Source organism: Helianthus annuus, chromosome 3, assembly GCF_002127325.2.
Source record: "Helianthus annuus cultivar XRQ/B chromosome 3, HanXRQr2.0-SUNRISE, whole genome shotgun sequence".
Lineage (NCBI taxonomy): Eukaryota > Viridiplantae > Streptophyta > Magnoliopsida > Asterales > Asteraceae > Helianthus > Helianthus annuus.
In genome coordinates this window covers 172,457,373-172,475,278 of record NC_035435.2, presented here as the reverse complement: position 1 = coordinate 172,475,278, position 17,906 = coordinate 172,457,373, and the positions used below count along the sequence as shown (strand labels likewise).

The 17,906-nt window shown below is 35.1% G+C and overlaps 2 protein-coding genes and 1 long non-coding RNA gene across 6 annotated transcripts; 1 reads left to right on the top strand and 2 right to left on the bottom strand.

The window, feature by feature from the left end:
- Positions 1-137: 137 nt before the first annotated feature.
- On the bottom strand, positions 138-1,931 carry LOC110930884. The gene is made up of 3 exons (XR_002588108.2): positions 1,797-1,931; positions 1,220-1,286; positions 138-265 (listed from the first exon to the last, which is right to left on the bottom strand). It is a non-coding gene; the product is annotated as an uncharacterized LOC110930884 (long non-coding RNA).
- A 5,112-nt stretch (positions 1,932-7,043) lies between these two features.
- Positions 7,044-12,933, top strand: LOC110930882 (bifunctional nitrilase/nitrile hydratase NIT4B). 4 transcript variants are annotated; one of them, XM_022174273.2, is made up of 6 exons: positions 7,044-7,159; positions 8,583-8,799; positions 8,888-9,067; positions 10,101-10,394; positions 11,060-11,344; positions 12,627-12,933. In XM_022174273.2, exons 2-6 carry the CDS (start codon positions 8,661-8,663, stop codon positions 12,761-12,763), a joined length of 1,035 nt encoding a protein of 344 aa, XP_022029965.1. In that variant the 5' UTR covers positions 7,044-7,159; positions 8,583-8,660; the 3' UTR covers positions 12,764-12,933. The 4 variants fall into 4 exon arrangements, with proteins under 4 accessions (XP_022029965.1, XP_022029966.1, XP_035843670.1 ...); XM_022174274.2 differs by having other exon boundaries at positions 7,057-7,159; positions 8,628-8,799; XM_035987777.1 differs by lacking the exon at positions 7,044-7,159 and adding an exon at positions 7,412-7,464 and having other exon boundaries at positions 8,628-8,799.
- An 865-nt stretch (positions 12,934-13,798) lies between these two features.
- On the bottom strand, positions 13,799-17,439 carry LOC110930880. The gene is made up of 3 exons (XM_022174271.2): positions 17,042-17,439; positions 15,931-16,026; positions 13,799-15,189 (listed from the first exon to the last, which is right to left on the bottom strand). The coding sequence occupies exons 1-3, from the start codon at positions 17,315-17,317 to the stop codon at positions 14,008-14,010; spliced, it is 1,554 nt and encodes a 517-aa protein (XP_022029963.1). The 5' UTR covers positions 17,318-17,439; the 3' UTR covers positions 13,799-14,007.
- Positions 17,440-17,906: the final 467 nt, after the last annotated feature.

Below are 17,906 nucleotides of genomic sequence, written 5' to 3'. Positions count from 1 at the left end.
TCAGAGTTTACAAAAGCATTTTGTATTTTAAACCATACATATGAGTAAAATTTTCCCAAACATGTTCAAGATAGGGCATAATTCATTTAAAGGCAAACCTTACTAGTCACTAACAACTAGTTTAAAGGATTCAAAACACCATTAACAAAATCTTTATGACATGTTTAAAGTTTAGACAGAATCATATTCAGTGCGGAAGCTTCGATTTGCGTGTTCGGTTCTTGACAAAGTGCTTGATCGTCATCCGGGAGAGATTCATTCATACCTAGAGTCAAACACTAAAAACCGTTAGTTTTGACTTTAATATATATTGTATAAACAGGTTTTAATAACACAAGTGGCTACAAAATATAAATTTTTACTGGGTTCCACCGTAATTTACGGTATCACCGTAAATTACGGTGAACCTGGGAATGTTATGGTTCTGCCGTAAGACAGTAGCAAAACACCGTAACACATTGTTGTCCACCGTAAATTACGGTGGAACCGTAATTTACGGTGGGTTCTGCACATTTGCAACTTGGCTATTTTTCAACTTTAGAAGCTCATATTTCTTTACTCATTGATCCGATTCAACCAATTCTTATTGCTATGAGTCCGTAATAAAACTTCGGACTTAACCGTGTAAATTTTATATTGCGGAAACCGTGATACCACAAATTGGTTCACGAATTTCCTTATTACCATTATTCGACCCATTAGTGTGAGTGCATAGCACCTCTTTTCATTCTTAAACCCTTTTTAACATATTTACCCAATTACCCGGGCTCACATACTTGGTGTTTTCACGCCAATTTCATGGCTTTGAAATTCCTCTATGACTATTACTTGGTTATTCGGAATTCAAGCATTCCGTTTCAAACAATCCTTTTTCCTTTAACATTATTGTTCGACCCATATCCCGGGTTCTTATACTTAGATTCACCATTACCAAATCATTAGTATGGTAAAATTTATCATTTAACAAGATATAAGACTTTCAAGTCGCAACTCTCGTGACTCCTTTGAAAACAACATATTGACCCGTTTTGCCAATTAGTGAAAACCATCACTTCAATGACTAACCCAACTAAATACCGAGTTCTTATTTTGACCCGTTTGATAGTCGAGTGCACTTCGTCACTTATCGACACATCAAACGCATCCTTTACACTACGACATCAATTACATTTTAAACCAAAGCAATTAAACTTAATTCGACGAGACTAAAGTCGCGTACCTTCAAAGCACACCTTTTCCGCGGGTATCACCTCCGGCGTGTCCACTTGACGTCCCGGATTCCTTGCCTAAAGAGTCCAATTCATAAAAGATTAGAACTCTTTTTCATAAGCTTTAACGCATTCATTCATTACATATGTAAATCTGCGTTTTTAGCAATCTTTAACATTTTAATCCTCATTTAGGCGTTTTATCAAACACCTTGCGGGTCAGATTTTTACATGATCTAAACCAAGTTCATAACTTGAATTTATCACTCAAATCAACTTCAATTAAACATTATACACATATTTTAACATCAACAATTTCAGAGATTATCTCACAATTTCAATTTTCACTAGAACAAGAGTCTTAATCCTAGTGTTTATCAAGTTCTACTAACTTACTAATCACCCATTATAGTGATTTTGATTTTTACAACTAACATGCAAGATTTTAACAAGAAATCATCTAGGGTTTGTCCCTAGACTTCACATTACTTCCAATTTCATGTTTTACAACACATAATCAAGCTCAACCTTCGATTTCAATCTCATGCAAGAATTTGAATTGTATCAAAATAACCTAATTTGACATACCTTATGACCTTCTTGACGAGGAGATCACAATTCTATGTTCAGATTTTGATTACAACATGATTTGAGCCTTCAATTTAGAGTTTTTGTTGATGTTAGGGTTTTGGAGATGTGGGTGTCGCCCCTCTCTGTTGTTGATCGACCAGAACCTCAGTTTGAGGTGTTTGGTTTGTTTTAATTAAACAAATAATAACAATAGTTTCAAAGTTATCAACATTAGTCCCTCCACTTTGTTTTAATATTTTGTTTTGGTTAATCTAACCTTATTTCTAGTTATTTATAGACTCATAGTTAACTAGGTTATAATTTCCTAGTTGGATAAATCCTTGTTTGTTTAAACTTTATAATTTTAAATATAAAGTTTTGTATTTTCGGGATAATACAGGTACTCTCTATAGATCATCCTATAGAGAGGACATGTTGTGTCTATAGGGTTTTCGTGTTTTTTAAGATATGTTATCTTATATGACAACATATCTCTCTATAAGGTGAAAATATTTTTATGTTTGTTTTTATTCTCTAGTTTGATGAATTATAGAAACCCTAAAAAAGATTTTAACTTATAGAGACGATGTCGTCTCTACAACTTTAAATATTTTTTCTTTTAATTTTATTTTATTAATAATCAATATTTATGAAAATTAAAAAAAAATAAAGTTTAACTTATAGAGATGACAAGTCCTCTCTATAGGCTTAAAAAATGTTGTCCCTACAAGGTTTTTTTTTTTTTTTTTTTTTTAGTGCGCCTTAAAGCTTATATGCTATAATATTTTTTTTAAAAAGTGGAGGGGCAGTGGGCACATTACTCTAACGGAGCGAGTAGTTGTGGGTTAGGTGTGTACTTGTCAGTAAGCCGTTGTAAACCCAGCAAGTAAGGGAGTGGGTACTTATGGGTTCCTTTTTGCAAGTTCTCCTATTCAGGAGACAGACGAGGAGAGTGGGTAATTGATAGTGGGTTAAGGTGTCACAATCTTATTGGATTGATGACTGTCGTAAGGGTCGTGCAAAAACCTAATTATACTAAGTAGATAGCGTATATAGGGTATTGTATCCACGAGTAATTTGTGGTCAATGTAGAAGACTTTTTAATTAATTACTACTATTAACCTAATTGGGGGTTTGTTTGTTTGTTTGTTTTAGAGTAAAGTCCTTTTTGAGTCCCTGTGGTTTGTGCATTTTAACTATTTGAATCCAAAAACTAAACTTGTGTTAATTTGAGTCCCTGCGGTTTGTATTTTTAACCCTTTGAATCCAAAATGAAACCTCATCCAACCCTTTGAGTCCCTGTGGTTTGTATTTTTAACCCTTTGAATCCAACCCTTTTAGTCCATGATTTGGATGATGTTTGCGTCTTGGATTCAAAGGGTTAAAAATACAAACCACAGGGACTCAAATCAAGACATGTTTAGTTTTTGGATTCAAATAGTTAAAATGCACAAACCACAGGGACTCAAAAAGGACTTTACTCTTTGTTTTAAAGAAACGAAAATTAATTAAGAAAGTTGTTATCAAAATGAGAAAAAGTAACATCCATCCGGAATCCCGATTGCTTGTTTTAACACAAAAACTCGTTCATAATACCACATAGACATGGCTTTGGAATTAATGATATTGATTAATTATTAGGGATAGTTTTTAAGACTCACCATACAACCTAATAACCCATTTAATTATACCTAATTACCCACCAATTTTACAACCCGCTAGCAATGCAAGGAAATTGCCAATACGCTTGATAAACGACAAACAATTCAAATATAATAAACGTTTCACAAAATCAACACAAATGGTCAAGATTTACTAGTTAACAAGAATCTGAAAAACAAAGTTTAATGCAAATCAAAGCCAACATTCATTCGGGTGGAAGCCACAAGCGTTTAGCCGCGCATGATTCTCATCCCGTGTCACGAACTCCAAAAATCTGCGTCCCTCAGTTGTCTTATTAATATCAACTAGTTATAAAAAGAGTTGCCGCGTTGCGGCGAACTTCTTTTGTTATTTAGTCTGTATTTATATGTGTTTGAAATCACTACGAGCTTGTTGCACATGAAACCGCTGACAAAAATAAAAAGAAAATGTAGAAAAAAACACTAAAAAATATCCGAAAGAAAATCAACTAAAAAAGTTGTATGGTAATGATGTTGTTCGGTAGAAACCAGTAGTCAGAGATGAGCAAATAGTAATGGGTACCGGTACCGAATTTCGTGAACCGAAAGAACCTAAGTATCAGGGATGGGCAAATGGTAATGGGTAGCAGTACCAAAGTTATCGAACTAAAAGACTATCAAACTCAATCAGGTACCGACTTTTGGCGTTTTATGTATTAGGCTGGTGCTGGTTTTAACTTCATGTACCGATAACGAACTGGTATTTTTGATACAAGTACTGGGTGACACCAAACTTATAAGCTTAAAAAGTAAAGAAAATAACAATTTTATAATATTAAAACTATAATTATATTATAATATTTTAAAAACACTATTCATTACGTTTTATTTTTAATATATAGACAATATATAGACAATTGCAACTTAAAAAGTAAAGAAAATAACAATTTTATAATATTAAAATTATTATTATATTATAATATTTTAAAAACACTATTCATGACGTTTTATTTTTAATAGAGTTAATTGCCATTTTAGTCCCTGTGGTTTGGGCAATTTTGTCAGTTTAGTTCAAAGGTTTCATTTTTAACATCTGGATCCAAAAAGGTTTTATCGTTGCCATTTTGGTCCAACTGACTTAACTCCATCCATATCTGTTAAAGCTGCCAAGGGCATTTTTGTTAGATATGGATGGAGTTAAGTCATTTGGACCAAAATGAAATGACAAAAATGCCCTTGGCAGCTTTAAAAGATATGGATGGAGTTAAGTCAGTTGGACCAAAATGGCAACGATGAAACCTTTTTGGATCCAGATGTTAAAAATGAAACCTTTGGATTAAACTGGCAAAATGACCCAAACCACAGGGACTAAAATGGCAATTTACTCTTTTTAATATATAGACAATTTTTAATATATAGACAATTTCTTTTAATCCATTCCTACAGTTCAAATAAAAGCCCATCACAATTCTGTGTGTCCACCCTCTAATCGGCCACACACCAATATGATTTCAGCCCAATAAGACACTAATCCACATGACCATGTTTCTAATTAAATTCATTCATTGGCCCATTCACCATCCTTTTGTAATATTTCTGTTGTTTTCAATCTCCAAAAACTATATATATTTTCCTTGATCTTTCTTATGCTGCTATAATATCCAACATCAAAATAAACTTAATTTCGTTTTCTTTTCATTTAATGCAATACGATATCACAACAATGTCACCATTTAATTTAATTAGGATCACTACACAAAGTATCAAATTATAAATGTAGTCTAATTCAATTAATATAAACAAAAATGTATCTAATATCGATGCATTTATATCATAATTGATATAAACAAGAGTGTACGTAAAATGCAAGACTATGGATAGTGGGTAGTTGGTTGATAGAGTCGTTTATGAGAATTTAAGTGGCTCGTACGAGCAGAAAAAATACCCTTAGGCTTAACGAATTATATAAACTATTTTTTTAAACAGCGATTAACTTTGTATAAAAAACCCTGAGGATTGAAGTCCCTTATTTGTGGGCCGATATTTGAAATTAATGGTAAAATTACAAGTGTTCAACAATTAACAAAAAATGAAGAGTGTTAGCCAAACTAGAGTGGAAAAGAATTAGAAGAAGTGAAACGGACAAAATGGACTCGAACCCGCGACAAACAAGCAAGGGTGCAAGGCTTTTAACCACCGGGCCACATCATATTTTCCATATGGTTTATTTCTCTATATTTATATATACAATTTATAAAAGAAAAAAAATCAAAATTTAGGTTCCCGAGAAAAAATAGGCCTCGGCTGGGGTGCGCTCGCCCACCCCTAAGGTCGGCCCTCTTGGTTGAGCTATGTGGTTGCCCTTTCCTATATAGGTTGAATTGGATTGTACTGGTTCAATGAGATGACACAATTCTCTTGGATGATGGTGTTGGTACTTGTGGATTGCTAGGTAAGTGTCTCCTCCACCCTTAGTAGTATTAGTATAACAACATTTTACAGGATTTAAAACATATAGGGTTACATGTTTAATGTATGTTCAGTTTGTGTTAATAATTGAATCGTTTTTTGTATGTTACATGGAAATTATAGTTTTAAGAAAAAAATTGAGCCAATGATCTCTAGATTAAGTGGTGGAAGACTTGCATTTCTCTATTAAGACCAAGCGTACTGGGGCGTGTTCCCCCTGATACCGCCAGAAAACGCCGGAAAACGCCTGGCCCCCACTACGCTAGGCATTTTGGGGCGTTTTTTTTTTTGAAAAAAAATGAGTTTGGCGTTTTATTTAAAACGTTGTGCACCCATTTCATTATCCAATCAGATGGAGACACCTGTAAATTGTGCCGGAAGGAGACGATTGTGCCGGAAATGGCTGTGTGGTTAGCCGGAAAATGTTGCCGGAAAACCTGCAACTTTGGTCCCTGTAGCCGTTTTATTATAAACGAAGAAGAAGATGGGGTTTAAAAGGTTTGGTTTTGACAACTTTGGTCCCTATAGTTTAGATATGGTTTTAAAGATGGAGATAACTTTTGAATTCTTTTTTAAGAAATTATGTGAAATGAAATTAGAAAAAATGAAAACTAGTGTTTTTTTTTTAATTTAATCGGATTTTAATTTTTTTATTTCTAGTATTGTATTTTTTTTTAATTTAATGAAGTATTTAAAGTTTAAAAAAAATAATAATTGGGAAATGATTGCATGGGCGTTATTGGAATAATGCCCCACTACACCACTTTATGCTATAATGTCTCATGCTGACTGGGATGACACGTGTCGAATAATGCCCCATGGTGGGGGCATTATAACAATTTACCACTACACATGGTCTAAGAGATGTAGGTTCAACTCTCACTTGGTGCAGAGTGAGGCATTGGTGGGCAATGCTAAGAGATCCATAGATACCTGGGTTGGATCCTTGAGCCAAACAGGTTTTACTGGTAATTTCACGGTCGTGCTTATAAGCGGGTGGGTTACTGGGTTTTCCCCGGAATTGGTGGTGGACTCGGGTTACTCTCGGAGTACTCCGTTTGTTCAGTGGGTATCCCGAGAGTGTTCAGGATTGATTATGTTGGTCGTTCAAAATAAAAAAAAAGAAAAGAAAAAATTTGAAATTGTAACACACATGAGTCAAAAAGTCCTTCGTTTGACAACTCAAAAGTCAAAATTGCTTCTCTACATCCTTCTAGTTCTAGACGACTCTTTTACAAGTGTCTTTTGCAGGAAATTCTCATAATAATCAAAGCCGTTGGCGAGTATCTTGTAAGTCTAAATGTCTGTTCCAGTATAGCCATTTAGGGGTTTCATCGAATTCTTTAAATAGTTTTCGCTATCAAACATTGTTTATGCCAATTTCAACATCTGGGTATTTTTATTTTTTAATTTTATTATTTTGTTTAACTTTCAAAACATTCGATTGGATTAATTTTGTGACAAAAAAGATTTTTACCTGATTTTGATAGTTTTGATATTTAGGGGCAGTTGATTACAATAGGCTTTAGCCATACAAACACAGCACTATCTAGACATCGTTGACCCGGTCATACAGCCCGTATTACAGGGAAACGGTCAGTGGCGGAGCTTAAACGAAAACTCAGTGGGGGCCGGTCTCTCAAAATCCAAACTGATTAGGGCCCGACTCTTAAAAATCCAACATTTTACACTACAAAAAAAAAAAAAAAAAAAAAAAACCGGAATTTTTTGGTAAAATTAATAGCGATAAATCGGTGGGGCACCCCCCCGGCCCCAATAAAGCTTCGCCAATGGAAATGGTGACATGCGAAAAAATGATCATACGGCCCCGCATCTTGTGTTTGGCCGACAAAAAAAATGACTGTTGTGATCATTGATAAAGTCAACCATGTTTTGCCGTATCATACGGCCTGTATGATATGACCGGCTCTGGTGTGTAGACTTGATTTGATATCATACGGGTCGTATGACGTGACAGACACGCTTCCTCGTTGGTGTAGTACCCTTTTGGGGGTGATTTTTGTATAGCGTCACCCTATTCAGTTTTTCATCCAAAGTTGATGTGGATTTTGTCAATCATATGCTTGGTTTAAAAAAAGCGCGCTTAAGCGCAAAGCGACCCTACGAGCTCTGTACAAAAAGCGAGCTTTTTTGGAAAAAAAATCCCACTGAGGCGCGCGTTTCTTGTACAGAAGGTGTTTTTGTGCTTTAAACTGTTATACATGTAGCTAAAATGGTTGTACATTTAAGTGCATTATACATTAATCATATTTAAACCGTATTTATAAGTTATAACTATATTTTGGGTAAGGGATGCTAAAAACCTATAGGATATATAAAAAAATATATAACCACCTTGCGCCTCATGTACGAAAAGCCCGCCGCTTTTGCGATTTGCGCTTTGATTTTAGACCCTGTCGCTTCTGCGCGCTTCGTGCTTTTTTAAACCAAGGTCATATGTTACCAACATGCTTAGTTTATGATCCTTACAATTGTTGATGTAACAATGCACAAACAGTGGCGGATCCAGGGGTGTTTTGGAGGTTCCCGGGAACCCCCTCGATTTGGAAAAAATGAAAAAAATAGTGGAAATTTTATATGATTTAAAAAAAAATAGTGAGAATTAGTGAAAATCTAGCAAAAGGAACCCGGTGAAAAAAAATCCTGAATCCGCCACTGTGCACAAAATCTTGAAACTCTAACATGATATTAGGTTTTATTGTTTGAATATTGGTGGCATCTTGAGCTGTTTTACTAGTGCTAAAAGACGCAAAACACTTGAAGAAAACCAATGGCATTAGTTCCAACAACCGAGACAGATGGTGCTGTGTTCACCGAAGTCGACATGGGTTCCTCTGATTCTAGCTCAACGGTTCGAGCCACTGTTGTCCAGGCTTCAACCATCTTCTACGACACCCCTGCTACTCTTGGTTTGGTTCACTTCATATAATAAGTTCAATCAAGCTTGTGTTTATTTATCCAGCTCGTGTTGACCAAGCAATTGTTTTATACCTTCAGATAAGGCTGAGAGATTATTAGCTGAGGCCGCTTCACTTGGATCACAGTTAGTTGTCTTTCCGGAAGCATTTATTGGTGGATATCCTCGCGGGTCAAATTTTGGCATGACTATTGGTAATCGCACGCTTAAGGGTAAAGAGGATTTCCGGAAATACCATGCTGCAGCTATCAATGTACCTGGTAAAACCATGCTTTTAGTGCTAAAAGCTGCAAATGAACCGAACGTTCAGCGAACAGTTCGTGAACCGTGCGGCGGGAAGTTCGGCTGTGTTCGTTCGTTTATTAAACGAACGAACACGAACAAGAATTTCCGTTCGTTTAGTTAAATGAACGAACATGAACAGAAGCCGCGTTCCTTAATTTATATTCGTGAACATTCGGTAACGTGTTCGTTTGTGTTTGATAGTTCATTAGTGTTTTTAGTTTTTAAATTTTACTTAAATACTTCAAAGTTCTGACAAATAAAATATTTAATAAGTATCAGTGTATTATATATTTTACTCATGAACGCTTGTTTGTGTTCGTTTGTTTCCATTTGTGTTCATGAACGTTCGTTGCCTAAAATTAGCAAACGAACACAAACACATACACATGCATTACCTTAACGAACGAACATGAACATAAAATCTCGTTCGGTAAGTGTTCATGAACAGTTCGTGAACACATAAATTTTCTTAACAAACGAACGTTCGTTTGCAGCCCTAAAAAAACTATGTTGTCAAAGTTTCAGGCGATCAGGCGTGTTTACCGGCCAAAAATCGTCTAAACCTGTTTGGAACATGTCTAAAACCCCTAAACAAGCGTGAAATTAACCCAAAATAGCCTAAACAATCCTAAAATACATGTATAAAACCCTAAAAAATTATATTTTGTGCCTCGCTTTTTTTGCGCCTTGCGACTAGGATCTGGGCGAGGCCCGTGTGCCTTGCATCTTTGACAAGATAGCTATTAATTAAATATAGGCAAAATTGCACTTTTCGTCCTTTATGTTTCAGGGTTTCTGCAGGCGCTGTCCTTTAAGTTTAAAAATTACACTCTATGTCCTTTATGAGAAAGGACACCGCCTGTAACAGGTTGCAAACATAAAGGACATTTTAAACTTAAAGGACAGCGCCTGCAAAAACCCTGAAACATAAAGGACGAAAAGTGCAATTTTGCCTTAAATATATAAAAATACTATTTTTTATTTATGTGTTTTTGGTGATAAATGCAGGTCCTGAAGTTGATCGATTGGCAGCAATGGCGGGAAAATATAAAGTTTTTTTGGTGACAGGAGTTATCGAAAGAGATGGCTATACCCTTTACTGTACTGTTCTATTTTTCGATAATCAAGGATGTTATCTTGGGAAGCACAGGAAACTCATGCCTACGGCATTGGAGCGCATAATATGGGGCTTCGGTGATGGATCACACATACCCGTTTTCGATACTCCAGTTGGGAAAATCGGTGCTGCTATCTGTTGGGAGAATAAAATGCCACTATTAAGGACAGCAATGTATGCTAAAGGTTTGTTCTACATCCTAAACTACAACCCGTTTATTTAGGGTAAATTGCATTTTACGTCCTTTAAGTTTCAACAAAATTTCAGGCGTTGTCCTTTAACTAACGAAATACAACGGATGTCCTTTATGTATTAATTTCTTTACCGCAGATGTCCTTTATGTTTCAATTTTGAGCTAATTACTGTTTTCGTCCATGTGGTTTGTCAAAAATCACTATTTCAATCCATTAGTTTAAAAATTGCGATTTCAGTCCCTGTGGTTTCACTTTCGTAACCATTTCAACGGATGTCATGTGGGGTCCATTTGGTTAGATTTAACCACAAAAAATTAACCGAGTTAGGGCTAAAGGACATAACTTGCAAGGGTTTGCAAACATCGAGTACGTTTTCTGTAATTATTGAAGATAAAGGACACAGTTTGCAATAAGTGACATACATAAAGGACGATTTTTGTAATTTACTCTTTTTTTTGTAATCTTTGTAGGGAGAAAGGCCACTGCCTATAAAGAAGTTAGAACATAAAGGACACCCGCTGTAGTTTCGTTAGTTAAAGGACAGCGCCTGAAATTTTGTTGAAACTTAAAGGTTGTAAAATGAAATTTACCCGTTTGTTTATGAACGGGTCGATTTGGATAATGACTTATCCGAAATAGGTTTATGGGTGGAACAGGAATAGAAATATATTGCGCACCGACAGCTGATTCGAGGGATGTTTGGCAAGCATCAATGACACATATAGCATTGGAGGGTGGATGTTTTGTTTTATCGGCAAACCAGTTTTGTAGAAGAAAAGATTACCCTGCTCCCCCGGAATATGTTTTTAGTGGAACCGATGAAGAAGAACTCACACCGGAATCTGTCGTTTGTGCGGGTGGTAGTGTTATTATTTCACCATCAGGGGCTGTTCTTGCAGGACCTAATTATGACGGTGAAGCACTTATTACCGCTGACTTAGGTATGCATGTCAACCTCTCGTTTTGCCTAAAATGTTTTTTTAGTTTCACTTACGCATTAGAGGTGGCAAAATGTATGGGTCGGGTGGGTTTGGTATGTGGTTCGTGTCAAAAATGGGTCACTCTAGTTTAGTGCTGTTCAAAAAGCTCACGGCTCGCAGCTCGGCTCGTAGCTCGCTCGAAAGAAGCTCGAGAAAAACTAGATAAAAAAATCAATTTGAGATGACGTGAACCAAGCTGGCTCATTTTGTAACCAAGCCCAGCTCGAGCTATGCTCGGCTCGTTGGCTCGTTCTTAGGATCGTTTAACTCCGACGTAAAGCTCAAGCCGAGTTTAGCCGCCTGAATTAATTTCGAGTCAAGCCAATCCATAAGCGCTTTTATACATTTTCGTGAATTTAATAATTATTTAGTGTTCTCTATGTGATTACAAATAGGGGTGTAAATGAGACGAGCTCCGCTAGTTTCGAGCTCTATTTCTAAAGCTCGAACTTGGTTCATGACTTCATGAGTAGTTTTTCAAGCTTAAGATCGCCTCATTTATATTTATTAATTAATTTATATTCATTTATAGAGAAAGTATAATGTACTTCAAGGCTTAACCTACATTAACATACATGACAAAAAATATAACGTGCGTTATTATCATAGAACGTGCGTGATTATAGTCCCATGCGTGATTATGTGGTCCCATGCGTGATCATGTGGTCCCATGCGTGATTATACCCCTAATCCAACGGTTACCATTGTCTCCTACGTGATGTATGATAAGGCTTTTTGTATGTTAACCTTACTCTTCATTTATAATAGGTTTTATGTACATTTATTATGGTTATATATAATTTAGTTATTTTATCATCATTTTATATATAGTAATATTTATTATATAAATTTACACTTAATATATTAATTAAAGATCATATTAATAGGCTCATTTAGGCTCGTGAGGCAGCTCAAAGTTCGATAAGTGAACCTCGGGCTCGTTTATTAAACAAGCTTATTTTTAGGCTCAAGCTTGGCGATCTCGAGTAGCTCACGAATGGCTTGGCTCGTTTGCATCCCTAATTACAAAACAATACTATTATCCAACATTTTTATTAAATAAGGGTTTTAAGAGGTTTTATGCATCCTTTGACCTGTTTCCTTTTTTTATTAAATTATTTATCTTGACCCATTTGACCCGTTAGAGATTAAACATAGCCCAAATCAACTTATACGAATTTGGCCCATTAAACGCTCCGTTTTAAAGATTCTTGACGGTTTTAATTGCTAAAATTTGTTATAGATCTTGGGGAAATTACTCGGGCAAAGTTTGATTTCGATGTGGTCGGGCATTATGCAAGACCCGAAGTGCTTAGCTTGATTGTGAGGAATGAACCAACAACTCCAGTTTCTTTCACATCAGATGGCTCTCACAAATAACTTTTTTAAAGATGGATCGGCCCTTGTTGTACGCTAACTTACGATACCTCCCTTCGGATAAAATCTAATCGACCTTGTTTTCGGTGGTATTTGTTTGTTTGTTTGTTTCTTCTCCCCTTGTGTAATCAACTTGATAATTTGATGGAAAATGGATGTGTCTATTGATGAAAGTTTTGAATATGACTATACCATACAAACATGTCACATGACAAAAATTAAACTATGTTTTCAGAAAGACAAAAGTATTTTTTTAGAAGGTGGTAAAATTGTTGGTGAAAAAAATTTACATTATTTTTATAATTTTGCAGGTTTGTTTTATCAAAGATGATACAAATAACACAAGATACTTTGCTGACTGGTGACTTATAAAAAAAAAAGTTTTAATATTTCGGACAATATTTGTAATTGATGGTTATATATATGAAAACTAGGTTATAATCTTGTGTATTACACGGGTTGAATAAAGAAAAAAATTAAATGGTTAATATTAAAGATTTAAGAATTATAAAACAATTAGGACCCGCACGTTATGTTGAACCAGTCAAACGGGAAAAAACAGACGACGTAAAAATGTTGAACCACACTCGCATGTTGCGTCGTGTTAACTCGCAAAATTTAGAACGAAACGTAAAACGAAAAAATTGCGAAAGATGAAAAGTATAGGGGAACAAAGTTGAAAGTTAAAAAGCTGTGAGGTTAAATTTGAAAAGATAAAAAGTTTGGGTTAAAGTAAAAAACAAATAGTTTTGAGGTTTTAAAGTAAAATATCATTTTTTTAAACTCCCTAATCATTAGATACAACACATATATATATACACAAATAGGTTGCTAATTTATATTTTTTAAATATTTGTAGAGGCTTTTTAAATGTCTGAATACATTTTGTGTAGCATATGATAAAATGAAATTTGGTTTGAAACTTTGAATCACTAAACCTTTTTACTAATAGTAAGGCACAACAATTTTTTATTTTCATAAATAAATACTGTCATATCTACAACATCAAAACCTATGTATGCCATATTTTTTAGTAAATTAAGTTAAAAGATTTGTTACATTTAAATACACTTGATGATATTGTTTGTCACAAACCACCCTTTAATCTTGATTTTCTTTCAATAAATCAATCATACATTTACAAACGACCAGCTCATGTTGCTTAAACCTTGTTCACATTATTTTTCACACTTTTAAGGATTGCCGGCGAAAATCCATCGATTGATCAATCAACGACACATGGCAACTTACATATACGATCCAAACTCGATAGTGTCTCGAGAGAGGTCGGAGCCACCGGACACTATACGATCCCTTAGATCTTTAATCATTTTGTATCTCTCCATTTCATCTTCGTACTCTTTCATCGACGCCAACCCTGGAGAAACTTTCTCTTCTGTTTCGTGTTTCATGTCGAGTCCAAATTCCCACTCGATGCAATCGGAGTTACGTCCCATAAGTACCTCTACCTCATTTTGTGTGTTTATCATTTGATCATTTACAACTTCACCCTTGTTCTCAAACCATGACAAACCTCGCGTTTCCACGCCAAGGGCATTTTCGTCATTTACCACTTTACCCTTTTCACTCTCATGCCATAATGTACGTGTAGCTTCGTCCCAGGTGGTTCTTCCATTTTTGTTTCCGTCCTTGTAGTTATGGCTCTGATACCATGATAAAACTCTAGGTGTTATATGATCTATGCCGTTATCCGCTTCTAAAAGTTCCTCGAGGTCTCGTACTAGAATATTCAGTTGTTCATGTTTATTCTCGTACTCGTATTTTGCATCTATGAGCTTCATGTGGACCCGTTCTTCACGTAACATATCAGCAACACGAAGCATTTCTCTCTCTTCTTCCATTTCTTTTCGAACTCTTTCGGATTCTTTTTTCAACTCTTCGAGCTCGACTCTATCTTCTTCGATACTTTGCGCCATTTTTTCACATAACTGCTCCAAAACCTCGGTCGCTTGCTTTTCCGACTCAGCTTTTTTTACGGCTTTCGCTAAAACCGCCTTCGTATTTGCAAGTTCCCGACCTAATTTCTTGTTCATTCGTTCAGATTGTCGTCTGAGTTTCCTTTCGGTCTCTAGTTCTCGTGATATGGTCTTGACCGCGAAACGGATCTTATCTTGGTCTTTGGACTCTTGTGCACTTGTCGGGTTGGCTCGTTGTTGTTGGATTAACTTGTTGACATGATACCTAGCCTTGTTGAGCTCGTGGTTCAGCGTTGAGGCTAGCGAAATGCTCGTTGGATGGCGGTGATCATGGTTTGTGTCCGCGGTCCAAACGTGAGTTAAAAGTTTGAGTAGTTCTCTTGATACCGTTAGCGAATGCTTAATTTCATCCAAACCATGAGTCGGTTTTAGCGTCGATTGCCCATCGGCTTTAGTAACGCTTTGGATCTCGCCACAAGGTTGTGATTTTCCCTGACACACACAATGTGACAATATACTTGTGAGTACAATACATTGTGTGATATATGTTATAGAATATAATTTACAATATATAAAATATAGATGAATTGTAACTAGAAAAAAAACATCATAAGGAAACTACTATTAAAACCCAATTCATTAGTACTGGCTAATAATTCAACAAAGAAAATATACATGTGACCCCACTTATTGTCTTTCTGACCTATAGGACAATGAATATTACAAAAACATCAAATAATTGATACATATGTTTAAAAATAAATAAAGATTCTCATTATGTTTAAAAAATTCCCTGTAACCATATTATTTTTATTGGCTACACTTGCATGTATGTTTTCATATAATGCTAGAGAGAATAGAGTGGGAGAGATGGTTAAATAATTATTGTCATGTTAAAACAAAATTTACAAATGTTTATGTTGTTTGAACTTTCCTTTATTTAAGGTATGTTGTGTATTATATATAAAATCCATGTAAAACATTTGTTTCTTTTAAATTTGGAGAATTTTGGGTATTTCATGTTTCGCTAAAAAGCCGATACGAATTATGTGATTGAAAAACTTAATTGGAAAGATTAATAATCATTTAATTTATGTAAAACTGAACATAATATGTTCGATTTTAAATAAATTAAATTGAAAAGAAAGAATGAAATTGAATTAAATAAGAAAAATGATGTAATTACTTAAAATGATATAAATTTTGACATATGAAAACAAAAGTCAGTATTACCTCAAATGGTTTTGCAACATAAGTCAAGGGCATTCCCACAAAGCTATTATCTTTCTCCATAAAGCTTGAAGACTGTCTGTAATGTGGATTTATTACCTGCAAAAAAAAAAAGTGTAATTTCAAACATAATTTTAAAACATTCATAAGAAAACGAGTGACGAATCCAGAATTTTGTTTATTAGAATTTAGAAAGATAAATAGTAAAAACTAATTATAAATAAAACATTTTAAACAAGGGAATGAGTTGCAAAAACACCAATCACACATATATAGAAGCCCGTTTTATACGTAACAAAAAAAATTAATAGAAAACTGCGAGAACCATATATAAGTTTGTAAATTCATGAAAATAATAACATAGCAAATGAGACGATTAAAAATTAAAACAAAATTTGTGTTGCCCATGGTTTTATAGCCTAGTGACATCTGAGGTGAGATAAGGCTTTAAGACCAATAGGTCATGGGTCCACAAGGAGGGTCTTTCCCATATTTATTGGGTTTCCTCCTGAATTGGTGTATGAGAATTATCCCTAGTGGAGATAGATATGATCCGGTGGTTCCGCTGGCGACACGATAATACTCTATGGTCCGTCAGTGATCCGAATTTGCCGTTGAAAAAAAAGCAATTTATGTTATCAATTTTGATTCTACATGTATTTATATCAAATATTTAGTTGTTGTTTTAACAATACATTTTTATTCACACTTAACAATAGTCATTTATATATTTAAAAAAAATTAAAAACAGTAATGACATTTTGATCGTGTATGTAAACAAATACACAAATTTTGATATGTAATGGAGTCACGTCCCTCGTCACCTCACCATTTTCTGACACCAAACACCAAAGCAAGGGCGTCAAGGGCTTGGGTGTGAGTGGTGGGTGTGACGAACGTGACTCTCAAACGCATGGATATGTGTGCTGGTTTAGTCTTTGAGTTTTTTTTTTTTTTTTTTGAAGGAAAACTTCATTAAAACACAAACACGGCTCCAAAACAGGTGTAGAAAGACGTCAAGAGAAAATATATAAATAATAAAATTTAGGTGTGAAGGGACTACTAATTAAAGTTGACCAATCACCACAACTTTATACAAAGCACGAAAACAAACCTCGGGAACACAAACACGACTCTTATTCCGTGATCGATCAACAACATTCATGATCGATTTCTCGACCACTTGATCACTTCCCGATTTCTTCAATGCCAACATCCCCGTATCCTCTTCTTCTTCTTCTTCACAATCACTCGGATCCAACTTATCGACGCATTTCTCATTTCGTTGCATCAAATCCGCTTTACCCATCACAAATCGTGAGCGAGTAGACGTAGTGAGCCTCCGCTTTCGGATCTTACATGGCATCTCTGAGCTCCTCCTGACTTCCATTTGCAAATGATGAAAAGGGTGTGAAGAAATAGAGAGATATGATGCAATGCAAGCAAGCAAGGTGTTTTTGATAAAATGACAAAGGGAAGAGGTGGCAAATACATGAATACAATGGGAACATTATGCATGTGGGAATGGACGGCGGGGATATTGGTTGAATTGAGGGTGCCCACATTTTATATTTTTATTATTCCTCTAACATGTTATAGTGTTGTTTTAATGTTTCAATAAATTATTGGATATGCATAATTATAATTATTCTTTGATGATTTTTGTAGGGATCTTGGTTATTAATAACATCCACTAATGCAAGAGTTTTCAAACATTCACAAACGCATCACCTTAGTTGTTTTTAATGACAAATTTATGACAAATTTGGATCATTGACGGACTACTGGAGTATTATCGTGCCATCAGCGAAACCACTCGATCATATTCATCTCCACTAGGCAATAATGTCTATACACCAATTGTTGTTATTTTCCATTCCAGCTAAAGAATTTTAAACCCCCTTGTTAAAATACGAAAACTCTACTTTTCAATGTCTCTCATTCAACAACCACATTCGTTATGAGTTGGAATAATTGGG